The sequence below is a fragment of the Macadamia integrifolia genome, chromosome 7 (genome assembly GCF_013358625.1).
Source record: "Macadamia integrifolia cultivar HAES 741 chromosome 7, SCU_Mint_v3, whole genome shotgun sequence".
NCBI classification, from domain to species: Eukaryota; Viridiplantae; Streptophyta; class Magnoliopsida; order Proteales; family Proteaceae; genus Macadamia; species Macadamia integrifolia.
In genome coordinates, this window is record NC_056563.1 from 3,824,332 (window position 1) to 3,841,089 (window position 16,758).

The 16,758-nt window shown below is 36.4% G+C and overlaps 1 protein-coding gene across 3 annotated transcripts in view; it reads right to left on the reverse strand.

The window, feature by feature from the left end:
- LOC122084118 (serine/threonine-protein kinase TIO) overlaps positions 1–9,149 on the reverse strand; it is a 29,300-nt gene extending 20,151 nt beyond the window's left edge. For 2 of the 3 annotated variants that reach the window (XM_042652187.1, XM_042652186.1), the window contains exons 1-8: positions 9,003–9,149; positions 7,979–8,077; positions 7,807–7,881; positions 4,958–5,050; positions 4,790–4,864; positions 4,535–4,627; positions 2,395–2,458; positions 797–881 (exon numbers count right to left, since the gene is read on the reverse strand). In XM_042652187.1, coding sequence (XP_042508121.1) covers positions 797–881; positions 2,395–2,458; positions 4,535–4,627; positions 4,790–4,864; positions 4,958–5,050; positions 7,807–7,881; positions 7,979–8,068 — 575 coding nt within the window. In that variant the 5' untranslated portion in view covers positions 8,069–8,077; positions 9,003–9,149. Of the gene's footprint in view, positions 1–796; positions 882–2,394; positions 2,459–4,534; positions 4,628–4,789; positions 4,865–4,957; positions 5,051–7,806; positions 7,888–7,978; positions 8,078–9,002 lie in introns of those variants that run through there. The other variant, XM_042652188.1, reaches the window with a different exon arrangement.
- Positions 9,150–16,758: the final 7,609 nt, after the last annotated feature.

Here is a 16,758-nt window from a genome sequence, read left to right on the forward strand (position 1 = left end):
GATATTTCGGCCATCATAAAAATCTTGCCCTTGACAAGCCATCAGGGGAACTTTAACCCCAAGTACATCACAATTAGGCTGAAACTAAAGGTTAGTATATTTTAGAGAAATGCAGAATGGTACAAACCTCTCAATTACAACATTCTAGGTTTAGAAGACCAGTTTCCAAATAGGCAGAGTTGGTGACTTTTGATAGACATTGTTGTTGCCCTTACTTAACAACTCAAGCTTTTGGGATAAGCTGTTGTAACATGGTATCAAAACTAGGAGATCAGGCCTTTGGCCACTGGTAAACCCAAAGACGCCTTATGCACTCAGTGCCACCTAATGGCGCCACCATGTGATGGTGTCACGTGTAGAGCAGTGTGTGTGTGTGTGTGCCCATATGTGCAAGGGGGTATGATATATATTGTTGTTTCCCTTAATAGTTTGATCATTTGGGATGGGAGATTGTAACACCTTGAGAATGCAAATTTCATTTTCTACAAAATTGACCGAACTCATAATCATTATCTATTCAATTTCCTGAAAAAAAATTGACAATTTCAAAAGCAAAGCAGAAAAATAACACCTGGCTATTCTTTCCACCAAGAATGAATGACAACACAATGAAGGAAATAAAAAGGTAAACCCACAAAATGAAAACAAGAAACAGTTGCCAAACCATTTCAAGGAAATAGGACATAAATGCTTCCCAAACCTATTGTAGCACATGAAACAAAGATTATAACCAGAAGAGATAAAATCCAACAATATCAACGATATTATAAAAGAGAAAGTGAAAATTGATACTTACAGAATAACTCCAAGAGACCATAAATCAACAGTGTGGTTATATGGCTGTTCACGGACTAGTTCTGGAGCCATGTACAATGGAGTTCCTGAAAATAGCATCAGGTCAAAATTGAGCTTGAATAGCTAAAAGTAGCAAAACCTGTGAAGGAACAAACTGTTTACAGGATGGATATTTCTGGTGACATTTGGTAACATCACCACAAGAGCATTTTAGGAAAACAAAGATGTACAACAACAAAAGGCTCCACCAAGTGGGGGGAATGTGATCAATTTCAACATTCCCAGGAATCAAAGAGGTAGGCTAGTCCCCACCTCGCAGTTAGAATGGTGACACTGAATTTTGACAGCTGTTCTTTCGGTAACCCCATGCCTTCCGCTGTGAGGAGGGTGACAAGCATAAGGGAGGTTTTGGGAGATAATTGGGAACAAATGGAATAGGACCATAGTTGTCAAGGCTTCACCTGGGCATCAAGGCCCTTTTCCAAAGGCTAGGGGTGTGTTCTTGCCTTATTTTTGCACAAAAGGTGCCCACCTTGGTAGCCTAGGTTCTTTTTTCTTTTTTTTTGAGGGGGGGTCATCTCATTAATGCCAAAAACACCAAAGCCTACATAGCCACCGCCTTGGGTCACCGTGGCAACTATGAATAGGACATTGAGTTAGAGCTGAATTGTTACTCCAATTTTTGGGGTTCGGAATCTGGAATATGCTAAGGGAGGCTTTCACTAACATTGCAAAAGACTTCTGAACTATTATAGCTCTGTTGACTAAGGAGGGGTCCTTGGAGATTTTTGAATGTCATTAGACACGTAAAAAAAGTTGCTTGTTCCACTGGAAGTAAAAGGTAGCAAGTGATAGAGAGTGGACTCTTTGGCTAGGCAAAGGGTTCGATAGACCGAGTTAGGGTTTAGGACATTCCCTTCCTTCGGATGACTAAGTTGATCCTCCATTTGTATACATCTGTTTTTGTAATGTTTCAGGAGGCTTTGACCTACATATATTGGGTTCTGTACTTCAACTTTTTTTGTCAATTAGGTTGATATTTATCGATAAAACTACAAAAGGCTTCACGACTGAAATATGTTCAGGCATTGAAAGAACATAGTTACGCAAATAGATGCTAACTCAAAAAATTCAGCATTGCAAAGAAATTAAGATGCCAAGTTCACTTAAAAAGAACCAACACATATTTCTCCAAGGAATAATCATGAATCCAATAAATTATCAACACGAACTGATGAATGTAGTTTGCAGAAAATAATTTGAAACAGGAAAAATTTACATCACAATAGTGCTAATCTCCATTTTGCATGGGATCAAGGATTATCAATTTATTACATGATAATAATGCTTATCTACTTTTTGCATGGCATATAGGATTATAAACTTAGTGGTACACCCAGAACAATGCTTTTCTGTTCAAGTTTGTATTATTCCATGATACAAGAACATGGTATATAAGCCTTCATGGCTTGAAAATTATAAAGGAAAATAATATGCAAATAGTACTAGCAAAGGATAACCTTTTATAAGAACAAAACATGTAGGAATCCAGAATAGTCAAAAAACACTATAAGCACATAAAACATATATAGAACTAACCTTTTATAGAGCGCAAGACAACAGTATTTGTTGACATTGCTCGTGCAAATCCAAAGTCACAAAGCTGTAGCATAAAGCAGATGAAAAAAAAAATTATACCTGGCTACATGGTTCTATAGTGATTATCTAAATTGGAGAGGAAATTGATGAAGGATTATAAGGAAGAAAATCTTAAGGAGCTCCAAGTGCAGCAAAGATATCATGGTCTTGAAAGCCACAGCATCAGGCCAAGCACTTGGCAGCTCATATGTCATTAACTGGTTTCATTCCTTCAACATAAACATATAGGCCTCCAAAATAGTCAAAAAAACCTATGAGCACATAAGTCAGTAATTGTACAAATAAAACATGTCCCATTTCTTGCTTTTTGATTTAGTATATTTGAACTTTCGAGTAGTTTAATTTCTAACTTGAATAGGACATTCCTTTTCTTCTTCTTTTTTCCCTTATTTCTTCATAACCTAAAGCATTGGATTAATATTATGAAATATACAGGGAGTGAGAGTTTCTAAGTTTTTCGTCTTAAAATGTGCACAAAGAGCGGAAAAGGATGCTGCTCGAGCCTTGCTTTAGAAAGACAGATATTCTAAGTTCTCAGTTTAAGTTGTATAATGGATAAAGAATAACCAAACCAATCTCTAAGAATTTTCAACTGGGCGGTGATGTGGCTACATCATTGTATTCTAGTTGGAGCAATTCCTATCTAAAGACCCTACTTTTTAAGATTGTACAGAAATCTCTCAGTGATTCCTGCATCTATACAGAAAGATTAGAGCTCAAGTTCGTTAATAAAATCACATCAGTCTCCCAATATAGTATATTTTGTTTATCATAGAAACATAAAAGGTTAATTTTCCTGGGTAACATCTTTATTGCAAGTTCTAAGAAGGCTATTGACGATCAGAAACAAATATTAATGTGAGATAATAAGATAATACATAGTGATCATATGTCTAGTCAATAGATTCCATTAGCCTTCATCACAAAGTTGCTCTTCCTAAAGCATCCTCATTGGCAGAAGTTTCAAAATGATTTGAAAAAAAGGTGATAGTGACATAAATGTAAAGAGTTAAGAGGATAGTTTTTTTTTCCCCCCCAAGAAGGAAAAGATATATTGGCAAGCGTGCGATGAGCATGGATCAAACACAAGACCTTCAGATCTTCAGTCGGACGCTCTCCCGAGAGTTTATAGGATATGAACTATCAATATCATAAAGAAAAAGGAGTAAGTTCTTTCATAATATAATGTGGTTCAAGATTTTCCTTCTTTGCATATAGATTCCACTGAATTACCTCATTGTATACCCTGATAATTTTCTACCCCTTGAATTATTCTTTCAACCTTTTAACATTAAAAACCTATTAGCAACCCTATAGTTTCACACATCATATTGTTGTACATGGGAAAGCAAGGTTCATAGGTTGTAAACCCTATTCTGCATCGCTAGTGTTGAACTACTGATTGCCCAAGGAGAACACAGGCGATTCAGGGGATCATACTAAACTATCTGGGGTTTCAGCACCTCAAAAAGACAAAAAACATTGCTTATATGGATGCACATCATATAGCTTCCCATGCTATATGGATACGATTGAAGGTGTTAAATGCCAACATGGACAAGGTTTCAAACTCGGCCAAGCCCCAAAAGTAGGATTCAAGGAGTCAGATCTCTATAGAATTTTTAATTGCAGATTTTGGAATCCATAATATATTTATATGTACCGATAGCTATTAGTAATATGGAAGGACCAAATTATTTATGTACATTTATATTAGTAGTTTGTAACAAATTTATTTGCATTGCCTCTACATATCATGTCTAATTTAGCTTGGTCAAAAAAATTTTATTAGTAATATAATAAGAGATCAAAATATTTACATATGTGAGCATGGGTGAGTAGGAGATATTTTATATGCTTACATATATACATAGTTTTATGTTGTAGCAGTAGTAGACTAGGAGCATTATCAGTGGTGCTAGAGTACTTTAGTAGTAGTAGGCATGTGCAATTATCCAAGCCAGTCGCCATATCAGTTTCAAAATCTGTGTCAACAAATGTCAGAAACAAGTGTCCCCTATTTTAAGTGTCCAAGTAAAATAGGAAACAATAGAAAACATTCTTTTCCGAAGCTACCAACCTTAACAACAGATCCAGCACCAATGAGTATATTCTGTGGCTTCATATCCCGGTGGATAATGCGATTGGAGTGTAAATAATACAATGCCCCCACCTGATTTTTCCAGCAGCAGAATTTCCATACAAGAGATAAAGATCAGTAATAGATAATCATAAGAAGTTGAATATCACATATGATTAAATATTGCCACATCAAACCCAGCATAACATGATAAAAATACTTATGATTGAGATAATTGTCCAAGAAAAAATGTACCAACTGCTTTGCAATTGCTTGAACTTGCTCTTCCGGTAAGCACTTGTCATCCTCAAGAATCTCAAAGAGTTCACCCTAAGAATAGGAAATGGCCATTACTAATCATAGTAGTTAACAGGATACTTAAAACACCCTTACATAAATCTCAAAAAAGAATGGGTTGCTTACTTGTGCAAATTCTGTAACAACACAAAACTCTTTTGTGCTTTCAAAGGAGTCGAGCATTTCAATTATATTGTCATGTTTCAACTTCCTTAGAATCTGCATGTTTCAGTCAAAAAGCAGGAGCTGTAAATTACTAAAGTTCCCGTTATCATTGTATGACAATGAAGACTTTCAAATGAAATATAGCTCCGAGTGTACTGGGGAACAGGAGAGTAAAACTTTCCCTCAGACATAATGAAATGCATCGACAACTACTGATAGTAACAGATTCATAGGAAATTTCAAAACATGAGTCATACCAAAAGAGAAAAATCTGAATCATAAAGTGTACGAGATACTTCCTTTACAAGTGACGAAACACTTAAATTGGGACATAAAATTAAGTCTAAGGATCTGTGGACGGCCCCACCCCCATTTCCTCATGTGGATGGCACGTAGTTGTGCTTTAGGGAAATTTAGATGAAGCTGAAATTTGGTGGACAGGTAGAACCCCAAGGCCCCTGCTTACATAAGTTTCAGTCCAAATGGAATTTGCAACATGCAAAATAGAGTATTTAAAAATTCAAGACCACAGGTAGAACCCCAAGGCCCCCAGCTGACATAAGTTTCAGCCTAAATGGCTTGCTACACGGAAAAATAGGGTACTTAAAAATTCAAGACTACCAAGAGGGTGTGTGGACCACAACGAGTGCACATAAGTACAAGGGAGGGGTATGTCATTACAATAGAGATTTAATAATTGAATTACATCCTGAAATTTTAAACACGACTCATCCAGACCATTCTCCAAATATCCAACTATCAAAATTGCCACATCATCATGTAACTAATAGGGAAGAACCAGAACTGTTAAGGTGGAAACCCAGTTCTATTCGTTGGAGGAAGGAGAAGAGAGACTAAAGAAAAGACAATCTTAGTCAGTGATTCTACACTATTCATTATATTATTTGGTTTTATACCTAGTATAAAACCAAATTGGTTCTCCGAGATAGTAGTTTCTTTTCTCAAGTGGACTTCAATAATCTTCTCACACAATTTCATAGTATAATTCATTAGTTTTACTCCTCTATAGTTATTGCAGCTTTGAATATAATATTTATTTTTGTAAATCGGAACCACAATGCTTCTCCTCCATTCATCTGGTATTTTCCTTGAACTCATAATCTTATTATATAGCTTGGTTAGCCAAGATAAACCACAGATTCCCAAGCTCTTCCATGTTTCTATTGAGATCTCATTCGGGCCTTGTGTCTGGCCTCTTTTCATCCTCCTTAAAGCTTCTTCTACTTTAGACACCCTAATTTTTCGTATATATCTACAAAATTGGTGATTAGTGTCTTGATGGATAATGCAGTCTTCTGGGACACTATTAATCAAAGTGTCTCCATTTAGTGGGTTGCAAAAATAAATTGCCCATCTCTCCCTATTGTCCTTAACCCTTATTAGTACTTTACCATCTTCACTTCATATACATCTAACATGGTTGAGATATCTACTTTTCCTTTCCCTCATTTTAGCTATCTTGTGGATAGTTTTTTCCCCTTCCTTCGTGCTCAGATTGTTATAAAGACCTTCATATTTCTTCGCCCTTACTTTTCCCACAATTTTTTTAACTTCATTTTGGAAAATTTATATCTTTGTAGATCCTCTAAATCCTCCTTGGCCATGTCTTAAAACTAGCTCTCTTAGTCTTAATAGCTACTTGAACCTCATCATCCCACCGAAGTCTCACTAGAAGAACAACTTCAACATCCTCTTGAATGAGGGTGCCACAGACAATCACACACAAATAATTCTGTGTACCCCTACAAACTGCTATTCCAACACTTTCCATGTGGCACAAGTAGGTATGCCATCTGCATCTTTTTTCATAGAAGTAACATCAAAAATCAAAGCTTATATTACATCCTTTGAAAATTTGTGAAACAATTACAAAGGAACCAACCATTCATACGGATTATTACTAAACTGCTCTTATAAAGGTAGTATAGGTAGGGTTTAATCTCAGCCATATTTACTCATGACTGCGATAGTACTACAAACCCACAAGAGATTTCCATAGAAGAAACCCATAAAGAAACATATTTGAAGGAACATAAATGAAGGCCACAACAAATTTTTGATTAAACAAGATCAATTGCCCGTGAAAGATGGAGTTTTAGTAAATAAGTATATAATATATTCACTTTCTTAAGTCTAGGTTTGTAGATAAGAAAAACAAAAGGAAATTTCAGACTCCAGCAACACAAATGGGGAGACCTCGGGGCAATGGTAAGGCTGCTCCATTGTGACTTAGTGGTCACGGGTTCAAGTTGTGAAACAGCCTCTCCACGAAGTGGGGGTAAGACTGTGTGCATTATGACCCTCCCTAGCCCTGCAGTGGCAGGAGTCTCGTGCACTGGGAACGCCCTTTTTTTCATATGTTCATCATCTTTTATTTGTTTGATACATCAATATGGAGAAAAAATATTATACAGATCCAAGTTTTTCATCTTTGGTTTTTCCATTTCCAAACTGAAGTATATTCCAAATATATCTCATATGCAGTTGGCACATTTTGATTCCATGACTGAAAATAGCATGCTACCCGCCAAAGTGCAAGCAGAAATCCACCCGGCAATTGACATATCTCAAATTTACCAATAGACAGCTGTTATCGCACTCTCAAGCCCAAACAAATTTGTGAATGAAACAAAAAATAAAATAAAAAAATCAATTCTATAATCAAATTGAAACCAAAGAACCCAACTGGAAAAAAAAAAAAAAAAGGAAATTGGACATCCATAACCATATTTCTAGCAGAAACCTCCCTTAGACATTAATGTAGACCCCATTGGAGGTTCAAAAAATACCTCAATTTCCTGTCTTAGATTCTGAATATCTTTCTCACTCTTGCCATGCTTAAGAATGAATTTCATTGCTACAGTCTGCCAGATAAGACACAACAATAGCATTACAATTGTATAATCATCTTCATACAGCTTTCTTTTAATGACAAGGAAAGCTCAAAAGTGCATCCATTACCTGCCCAGTGTATTTCCTTCTTCCTTTGTATACTTTCCCAAATGAACCTTCACCTACCAGTTCTATCACATGGTAATTCTCGACACCCATATTCTAAACCTGCAAATGACTCGCAATCAATGTTTTAGAAGTTAAGCATGACATGGAGAACTAACACTCATAAAAAAGGTGCGAGTGGGAGAGAAGGGAAGAGAGATAATCTACGTTTCTCTTTTATCTTGCACCAGATTCTTTTTAATAGAAATTAAAAGAGTTAACAAAAAATGAAGGGAAAGCCTTATGGTTGACGAACTTTTGAATAACAGATAAAAAATTTAAACCCAATATGATAGAATCCCATGATGCTTACACTCTAGAATCTAGCAAACTGAAGTGCCACCCCATAAATACCCGAATTCCTGAGGCTTACACCCCATTTGACATAACCCGTCTCACTGGTACACCAGAGAGCATTTTCAATATGCCTTGCCCCGTGGCAACACCCTATCTACCTCTGAAACACCGGTTTAGATTGGCATTAACGGCTACAGTGGTGTAGAATCAAATCCTCCATGTAATTCACTATCATTCTAAATATCTGAGTTTATAAATAAAATGTATGTCTATAGCAAGGGCCACAGAACATAGAAAATGCAAAATACCAAATTATTAGCATGCATAGGAAAGACATCATTGATTCCGTTATAGCTTCCAAAAGCCATATGGGTACATATCGTATCACCGATTTTCATATCATATCCAATAGCAAACCAAATTTTTGATCGAGGAAAAAAAATATTAGGGTAGGAATCAATTGATATCAATCGAAATCAATGGATAGACAAAGGGAGAGCACCAACACAATTGAACCCTAGTAGTAGGGATCAGCTTGATAGTTTTCATATCAAATCCAAGGGCAAACCAAAAATTTGTTTGGAAAAAAAAAATTAGGGTAGTCCAATTGATATCAATCAATCGAAATCGATGGATAAGCCGAGAAAGATTGAGATCTAATAGAAAGGCATGCGAGGCTGAGACCACTTACTTGTGAATGTCGATGGAGAGAGAGAGAGAGACGTACAGATCTCTTCGTCTCGTGCTTATCTTCTCTTGCTCCACAGAAGCTGAGTTCTGACTTCTGAGAACAGTAGGAATTTGTTTCGTCATAAAACTTTTCTGAGAAAAAAATGATTTGAATAACACGTTTTGGGCGGGAAAAAGGGCAAAGTGAATATATATATATATAAGTGGGCCCACTAGTAGAAATTTATTAGGAATATTACATGATTACCCAATTTTAGATTTTTTTTTACAAAATTAACCTACTTAAGTTTCAATTAACAAAAATACACAAAATCATGTTTGAGTTTACGTAACTACCCAAAACAATGACTCCTCTTCATCATCCTTCATTATTTGACATTTTTGCCCCTAATTCCTTCTACCTCTCACCCAAACACCATCTTCAATTGGCCATCATCGGTGATAAAGCATAGAGATCAGCCTTATCACAGGACACTTATTTTCCTAGTGAGACTTCCCCTCCTCTTCCCTTCTACTTGCATTCTTTCTCTCAATTTCCCTTTTATTCTCTCTCTCTCTCTCTCTCTCTCTCTCTCTTGCAACCTCAGAGTGAGACTTCCATTGGAAATCATAGAACCAACATAACCTTATAAGACTAATTCAACTAATGCCTAAGAACCAAATACAATGGCCATATCCTCATCTGGGGAAGGCCGATGGTTGGCTTTCCTCAAATAGAGCACCATCATCGATGTGATCAAGCTCCTTGGCACCAACCTGGATGTCCTCTTTGGCTTATTCGCCAATACATGCATGAAGTGTTCTAGGAATCCTTAATCTTGCAATACAGATCAAATTCGATAAAGAAGTAATCGTAGCCATCCAAAAGAAGCTCATCCACCTAAAAGATCAAACTGCATCGCGGGTTTCTATTGAGGGTTTTTGTCTCCTTCTCTGTCGATCGTTGTCCTCTGTTGCTGCTCCTTTTTCTCGTTTTTGATTTTTCCATCCTTCACAATGGAGACGATGATGTAGAAATATAGTTTTTGGAAGAAATTGAAGGCTTTTAGATTGTTGCATGACATCACTTGAGTTATGTGGAGCTGGCAGAGCTCAATTCCATGGATGAGGTTGCCTTGATCCACTGATTGTCTTTCCTTCTATATTATGAAATAACGAAATCCCCTGGCTCAATGAATCAATCAGCAACACTTCTATGTCAATTACCATACACGATTTAGACAATTAATGATTATGAGGAATTGAGGGCTGAGGTGAGGATGACTGTCGACTGACCCTTTCTTACTCTCGACTTGCAAGGGTTTTTGTTTCTTGCATCTGAATGTTGACCCAATAAGGGAAATTAGAAAAGGGGACATTTTTTTGGGGTTCAAGTATGGAGGAACCGTGAAGAGGAGAGGTTGCGGTTGGAGGTTTTTGCGAGGGTTTAGGTAGGGAGATTCGTAGGTACAAGTTGGCGGTAGACGATAGAGATGATTTGCAAATATGGGTGCTATGGGGCGAGAGGATTGCAAGGGTGAAGATGATCAGAGAAGGGGAGGTGGAGGGGTAAAAAGGTCAAAAAAATGCATTATTTGAAGGAATAATATTGTGTTTGGGTAGTTTTGTAAATTTAAACCTGATGATGTGTATTTTTATTAATTGAAACTTAAGTTGGTTAATTTTGTAAAGAGAAACTCAAAAGTGGATAATGATGTAATTTTCCCTTTATAGCTAACCAACAATATTTCAGGAGTTTGAATCTTGGAGCCTTCTTACCAAAAAAATAAAAAGATATGAGGCTTTCAGAATGAAGCCGGTTCTGTTCTAATTGGGCCCAAGTTTAATGAGGGAACAACGCTGCCACTAGCTATGATCGTTTGGATCGGTCCATATAAATAATGATCCAACATTTGGCGTTAGGCACGAAGAATGAGGTATTGAGAACAGTCATCTCATCGCCTAGACACATGGCAATCGTCCAGATAGTTATGGACAAAAGACTCAGGAGAGGAGTCAAATGCGATGCTCTAAGGGTGAGTTATAGGGTAACAAAAAAGGGCAATGCTGCGAATGTCTGAATTCATGCATTAGGATAAAAAAAAAATGAAGGAAAAGTATCGGATATAGGATCACATGAGTCATGACTAGGGGGAAGGAATGATAAAGGAGTGTACCTGATCTCGTGATTGGAAGGATTGGAAATTTTGTTACAATGGCAAGTGCCTGGCCGACACAAGCAAGGAAATAGTGATTATTCTCTATGCAAATTTTCTTGCCAACCCATATATCTTGTCTCATTTTGAAAGGAATTTCAGGGCCTGTTTGATAACATTTCAAGAAATGCGTTTTTGCCGTTTCTGTGTCCAGAAACAGTAAAAATTGAACAAAAAATGTTTGATAAAATTGTTTCGTTTCACTTATTTTCAGAAATAGAAATTAAAATTTCTACCTATTTATGGTTCAAGAAATGACCCAGGCGAGCGAAACAAGTAGAACTTGTTTCACCGTTTCTGGAAACGACTTGTGGCCGTTATTTCATTTGTTACTATCGACCTCCAGAAACATGACTTATCAAACACCTTCAATTCCGTTTATGTTTCTATAAACGGAAATTTAGGGTCCGTTTGATAACGTTTATGCCGTTTTTGTTTCAAGAAACAGCATAAACATAAATTTCCGTTTTTAGAAACAGAAACGGAATTGAAGGTGTTTGATAAGCCATGTTTTTAAAAGTCAATAGCAACCAGCGAAAGAATGGCCACGAGTCATTTCTAGAAACGGCGAAACAAGTTCTATTTGTTTCGCCTGAGTCGTTTCTTGAACCATAAATTGGTAGAAATTTCAATTTCTATTTATAAAAACTAGTGAAACGATACAGTTTTATCTAACACTTTTTGTTCCGTTTCTACCATTTCTAGACACAAAAAAGGCAGAAACGCGTTTCTTGAAACGTTATCAAACGGGCCCTCAATTTTTCTACCAAAAAAAAAAAAGAAATAGATTTCAATTTGACATATGGGTTAGATCAAATGATGTCAGTTAAGAATGCATTATCAAATTAATTTTACATATTGCGATCTTAAGCCATCTTTTTCTGTATCTATCTCTTTCCTTAAGGCTCCATTTGTTTTAGTCTGAAAATTTCTCTCCCTAAAATTTCACGATAAAATCAGATTTTTCTTATGTATCCATCTAGAGGAGAATTTTACTTTCCTTGTAAAATTTACATGTAAATTTTTTTCTTGTTGAAATATATTTCGTTGTTTGTTTCTAATAGGTAAAATATGTGGTAAAATTTTTACAAACTAAAAAACAAACAAAGAAAAATCTGATTTTACAGTAAAAAAATTTACGGAGAAAATTTTACAAGCCGAAAAACAAATGGAGCCTAAGGAAAGAGATAGATAGATAGATAGATTAAAAAAAAAAAAAAAAAAAAAAGGCTAAGAGGTCACAGTATGCTAAATTTGTTTGAAAGTGCGTTCCTTAACTGACAACCTTTGATCTAAACCCATTCAATCTCAACTGTTGAGCATCTTACCTAAAAATCGGCTGCAATTGTTATCTCTTCCATCGCCCTCCTTGCCCTCTCCCTTCCATCGTGAACTCTGCAACTTCCTTCCCAGTGCCATCACTTTTGGTTGGATATACTTCAACTTTTTTGTTTCACCAACATGTGGCTTCTTAGCCGTTACGAGATTTTGCTTCTCTCTTACTATGTTCGTTTTCAGAGTGCGAATGGCTGTGATTTATGATTGAGAGCTCTAAGCTCTTTGGTCTATGCTTGGGTCTTAGGAGATAACAATAGATGGAATAGGCATGTTATGTCCGTGGAAGGAAAGATAGAAATATGGTTATGGATGTATACATATGAAGACTAATTATAAAGATGAATCTTACCTTCAGTTTGGGGTTTTTGCAATGAATGGTAAAGCGATAAGTTTACCCTTCTTCAAGGATAAATTGGCCATTTAAAAAATTTTAACTTGTTGACATCATCACTTGACGGGGATCAACTAACGGAATGGACAATTACTGAAAAAAAACAAAAAAAAACCCTAGCAGAACGAAACCTATGAATTATTTAGTTATGAAAGTGAGGGTGGTATATGATATATATATTTTTTAAATTAGGGGTCACATAGAATTCAAGTTCGTTACAGGGGCGGTACTAGAAAATTTCCCTACTTTTTAATTTTATTTAAAAAATTATAAATTAGTATTATATGCATATTATTTGTGTATACTATGATCCATAAAAATCCCATATAAATCCATATATATATATATATATATACACGTAAAAAAACAATAATAATAAAACATTTGGATATACGTAGTAGACTTTACTATTGTTTTTAGTGCCTATGATTTTTACTGCTCATGGAAGGACTATTATCGCCATCATGAAATAGGATAAACAATGGTTCTATCTTTTGTGAGGCTAATGACTGCATCCATGAAGAGGAGGAAGCCCCAACGTCCTCTACTTGGGGAGCGCATAAGAGTTAGAAATACGAGAGATTCTTGAAGGACCAATGCAAGCAAGACGATTAGGGATCGAGGGTGCCACCATATAGACGAACGTTGAAGGGGTGGTGAACTTGTTATAGCAAGAAATACAAAACTGGCCTTGGGAGATGTTTCCTTACTGTCGACATCAAGAATTATCCTTTAAGGGGGAAGTCCTTCAAGTTGGTAAAGAAGGAGGTTTTTGTTTCTATTGTTCTCCGTCTAGCTAGAAAGGCTAGAAAGAACAGTATTTTAAATGTTGTGGATGATATTATTTCATTTAAGCTCCTTTAATGAAATTACAACAACAACAACCACCATTACCTTATCCCAAGATCCACATGTCAACATCCAAGACCGTCTTGCTAGCATCCGCAGATTCTTTGACCCAGAGGATTTCGATCATGCCACACATTGCCTCACACACATCCTCTCTCTACCTATCCACTCCCCCTGATCCCCTGTTGTTCCTCCCAAGTTCCAGCTCACCGAGCACTGCAATACAGGAGAACCTCGCTTCTCTCTCTCTCTCTCTCCTATTGTTCCTTCCAAGTTCCAACTCACCGACCACTGCAATACATGAACATCTTGCTGAAATCTCTCTCTGCCAGCCGCCCCCCGTGGAGAGCATAAAACCAGTGACAATGATAGGCTAAAAAAAAAAAAAGAATTTTTACATCAACTTCCCGTGTCATTTGTAGAAATTACATAATCCCCTTGAAAATCAAAAGATTACATTTAAACCCACCCACGGTGTTAGTTTTTTTTTTTTTAATGGAAAAGACGATTTTTCCCCTCCTCCTTCACCACTCAAACCCCTTCTCTCTGAACTCTTCTGGCACGGGTCTTCCCGTCGTTGTTATGAAAAATAATCTTCTGTTTTTCTCATCCCTGTTTTTCCTTGTTTTGCTACCTACAAAACATGACATGTGGACAACTTTAAGACCAACGCACCGGATGTAATAATCCTCACCCAATCTTAACCGTTGGTCTCCTTGTTGTCCACGTGTCGTATTCTGCATGTCACAAAACAAAGAAAAACATGGATGAGAAAAACAGAAGATTTTGATCCCGTTGTTATCGGACAACACAACCTCACCAGAACCATCCCTTGCATCATCACAAACCTCATACTCCTCTCCATGGTCCGCCTCAGCTATACCAACCTTTCCGGTGCAATCCCTTCTTTCCTCAGCCAACTCACCAACCTCGATCTCTCATTCAACCAGACGGTGAGTGATGGGTACACCGTACGCAGGGGCATTCATGGGCAGTAGTCCACCTATGATGATTCATGGATGAACCGAATGATCGCTTTTATTACTTGGACAAATCGTGAGTGAGACAATCCGTTTTCTGATGCATTTTAACTGGATTTGCAGAGAGAAAAAGCTTCGGATCTTCCGTCTTCTGGACTATGTGAGCGGTTTTCAGCTTCAAAAGAGCTGGATTCATCAAATTCAATGCACACAATAGCTAGCTAGTTTTGAAAGATCAAATGCATTATGATCTTGGTTTGCTGTGGATTGTTTTTTCGGGCTCTTCTAAAGGTTTTTTTTTTTTTTTTTTTCCTTCTTCTCTCTCTATAGCTCCTGCATCTACTGATGTTTCAATTCTGAAGCAGGGTTTGAGCTAGGATCCTAATCTGGGTCTTTCTTCATTAATTGTTTTCCAAATGGGGTTCAGCTGTTTTATTGATTCATGAATATTCGTGGTTTGATGGGATGAGAAGAAGACGGTTTTCTGTTTTTGGTATTCTACAGAGAGCTTTGGTGAGTTTAATCTGCCAAAAAGCTGGAGATTCAAAGGTTTGATAGAACTCAGAAATGGGTTTTGTTCGAGGAGATTCGTGAGACTTTTATTTGACGAGAACAAATAAAAAGACGATAACGGGTTTGGATTTGCGGTGCTTGAACGAGAGAGAGAGAGAGAAAGAAGGGTAAATTCATCTTTTCAACTTAAAAAATTAACACCTTTCACAGTGTTAGTTTGGATGGGTTGAAATGTAATTTTTTGATTTTTATGAAGAATTATGTAATTTGGACAAACGATAGGAGAGGTTGCTGTAAATCATTAAAAAAAAAGAGAGGCTAAAACACCTTACGACGAGAAAACTGTAGATGGCATATCCTCAATCCTTATGCTTTCAAATGGAAAAAAATCATGGCAATAAAAGAGAACCTTTTGCATTCACAACCAACCCAAAAAAAAAAAAAAAAAAAGCTTTTTACCAATATTACTGTTGTTCTTTGAAACATGGGTTTCTTTTGAAACTGCCACAACACCTATCTTCACCCCGTGATATCATAAATTCTCTTTTTCTTCCAATGGAAGTAAGGTTTAACTTTGGTCGGGGAAAATGTGAAAAGGGCCTTAAGGGAACACTTTGATTAATCAAATGGGTTTTCCTCCTTCTATAGTTTTGAATTTTCACAGAGGAAGTGTATTTTGATGAAGTGCATTTTGTTCAGATGGCTAATGAGTTCATATTTTTTTCCTTATTTTCCCCAACCTACAACTTGCTTTTCCTTTTTCAAACCTTCCTTCATCATCTTCTTCACTTGCAATTCTGTCTTTGATTCTACATCAATCACTCTAGACGGATCTAAAATTTAAACCTTTACTTAACCTGCTTTGGGAATAAAGACTCCGGTAGCCATGGATCATCTCCTTGGCCCAAGAGCAACTTTTTGTTCATTTGCAAAAAACTTACCCTTTCATGCATACCTGAGTTCATATTCTTTGGAACTATCCAAGATTTCTTGTGGCTAAAAAAGAGATCTGTGAAACACTGAATTCCAAGATTTGCAACAAGGGATAGTGACACAACCATAGTTGTCACGGTGCTAAGGCGATGGAAGATTGTCTAAGCGCTTAGGCGCACAACTTGAGGCGAACAAGGCGACCAACTGTTATTTTTTATTTTTCCTATTTTCTAACATTATTTAGTAAGCTATATATACCTTGTATCATAAAAAATCAAGATTAAGCAACATCAAATCATTAAAAATCAACATTTAGCCATATTAAATCATAAAAAATTAACATTAAGTCATATTAAGTTATAAAAAATCAATATTTAGAGAAATGCTCTGATTCTATAATAAGTTTGACTGGTCAAATGATTTTTTTTTTACATGAAACTTTCTGTATCAATTATAATATAAAATCAACTTTCCAATAAGTCTAAGATTACTTAAATATTAATTGTAATGACAAAGTTATGCTCCGGTCAAACTTATTTTTAAGTGCGCGAATGCTGT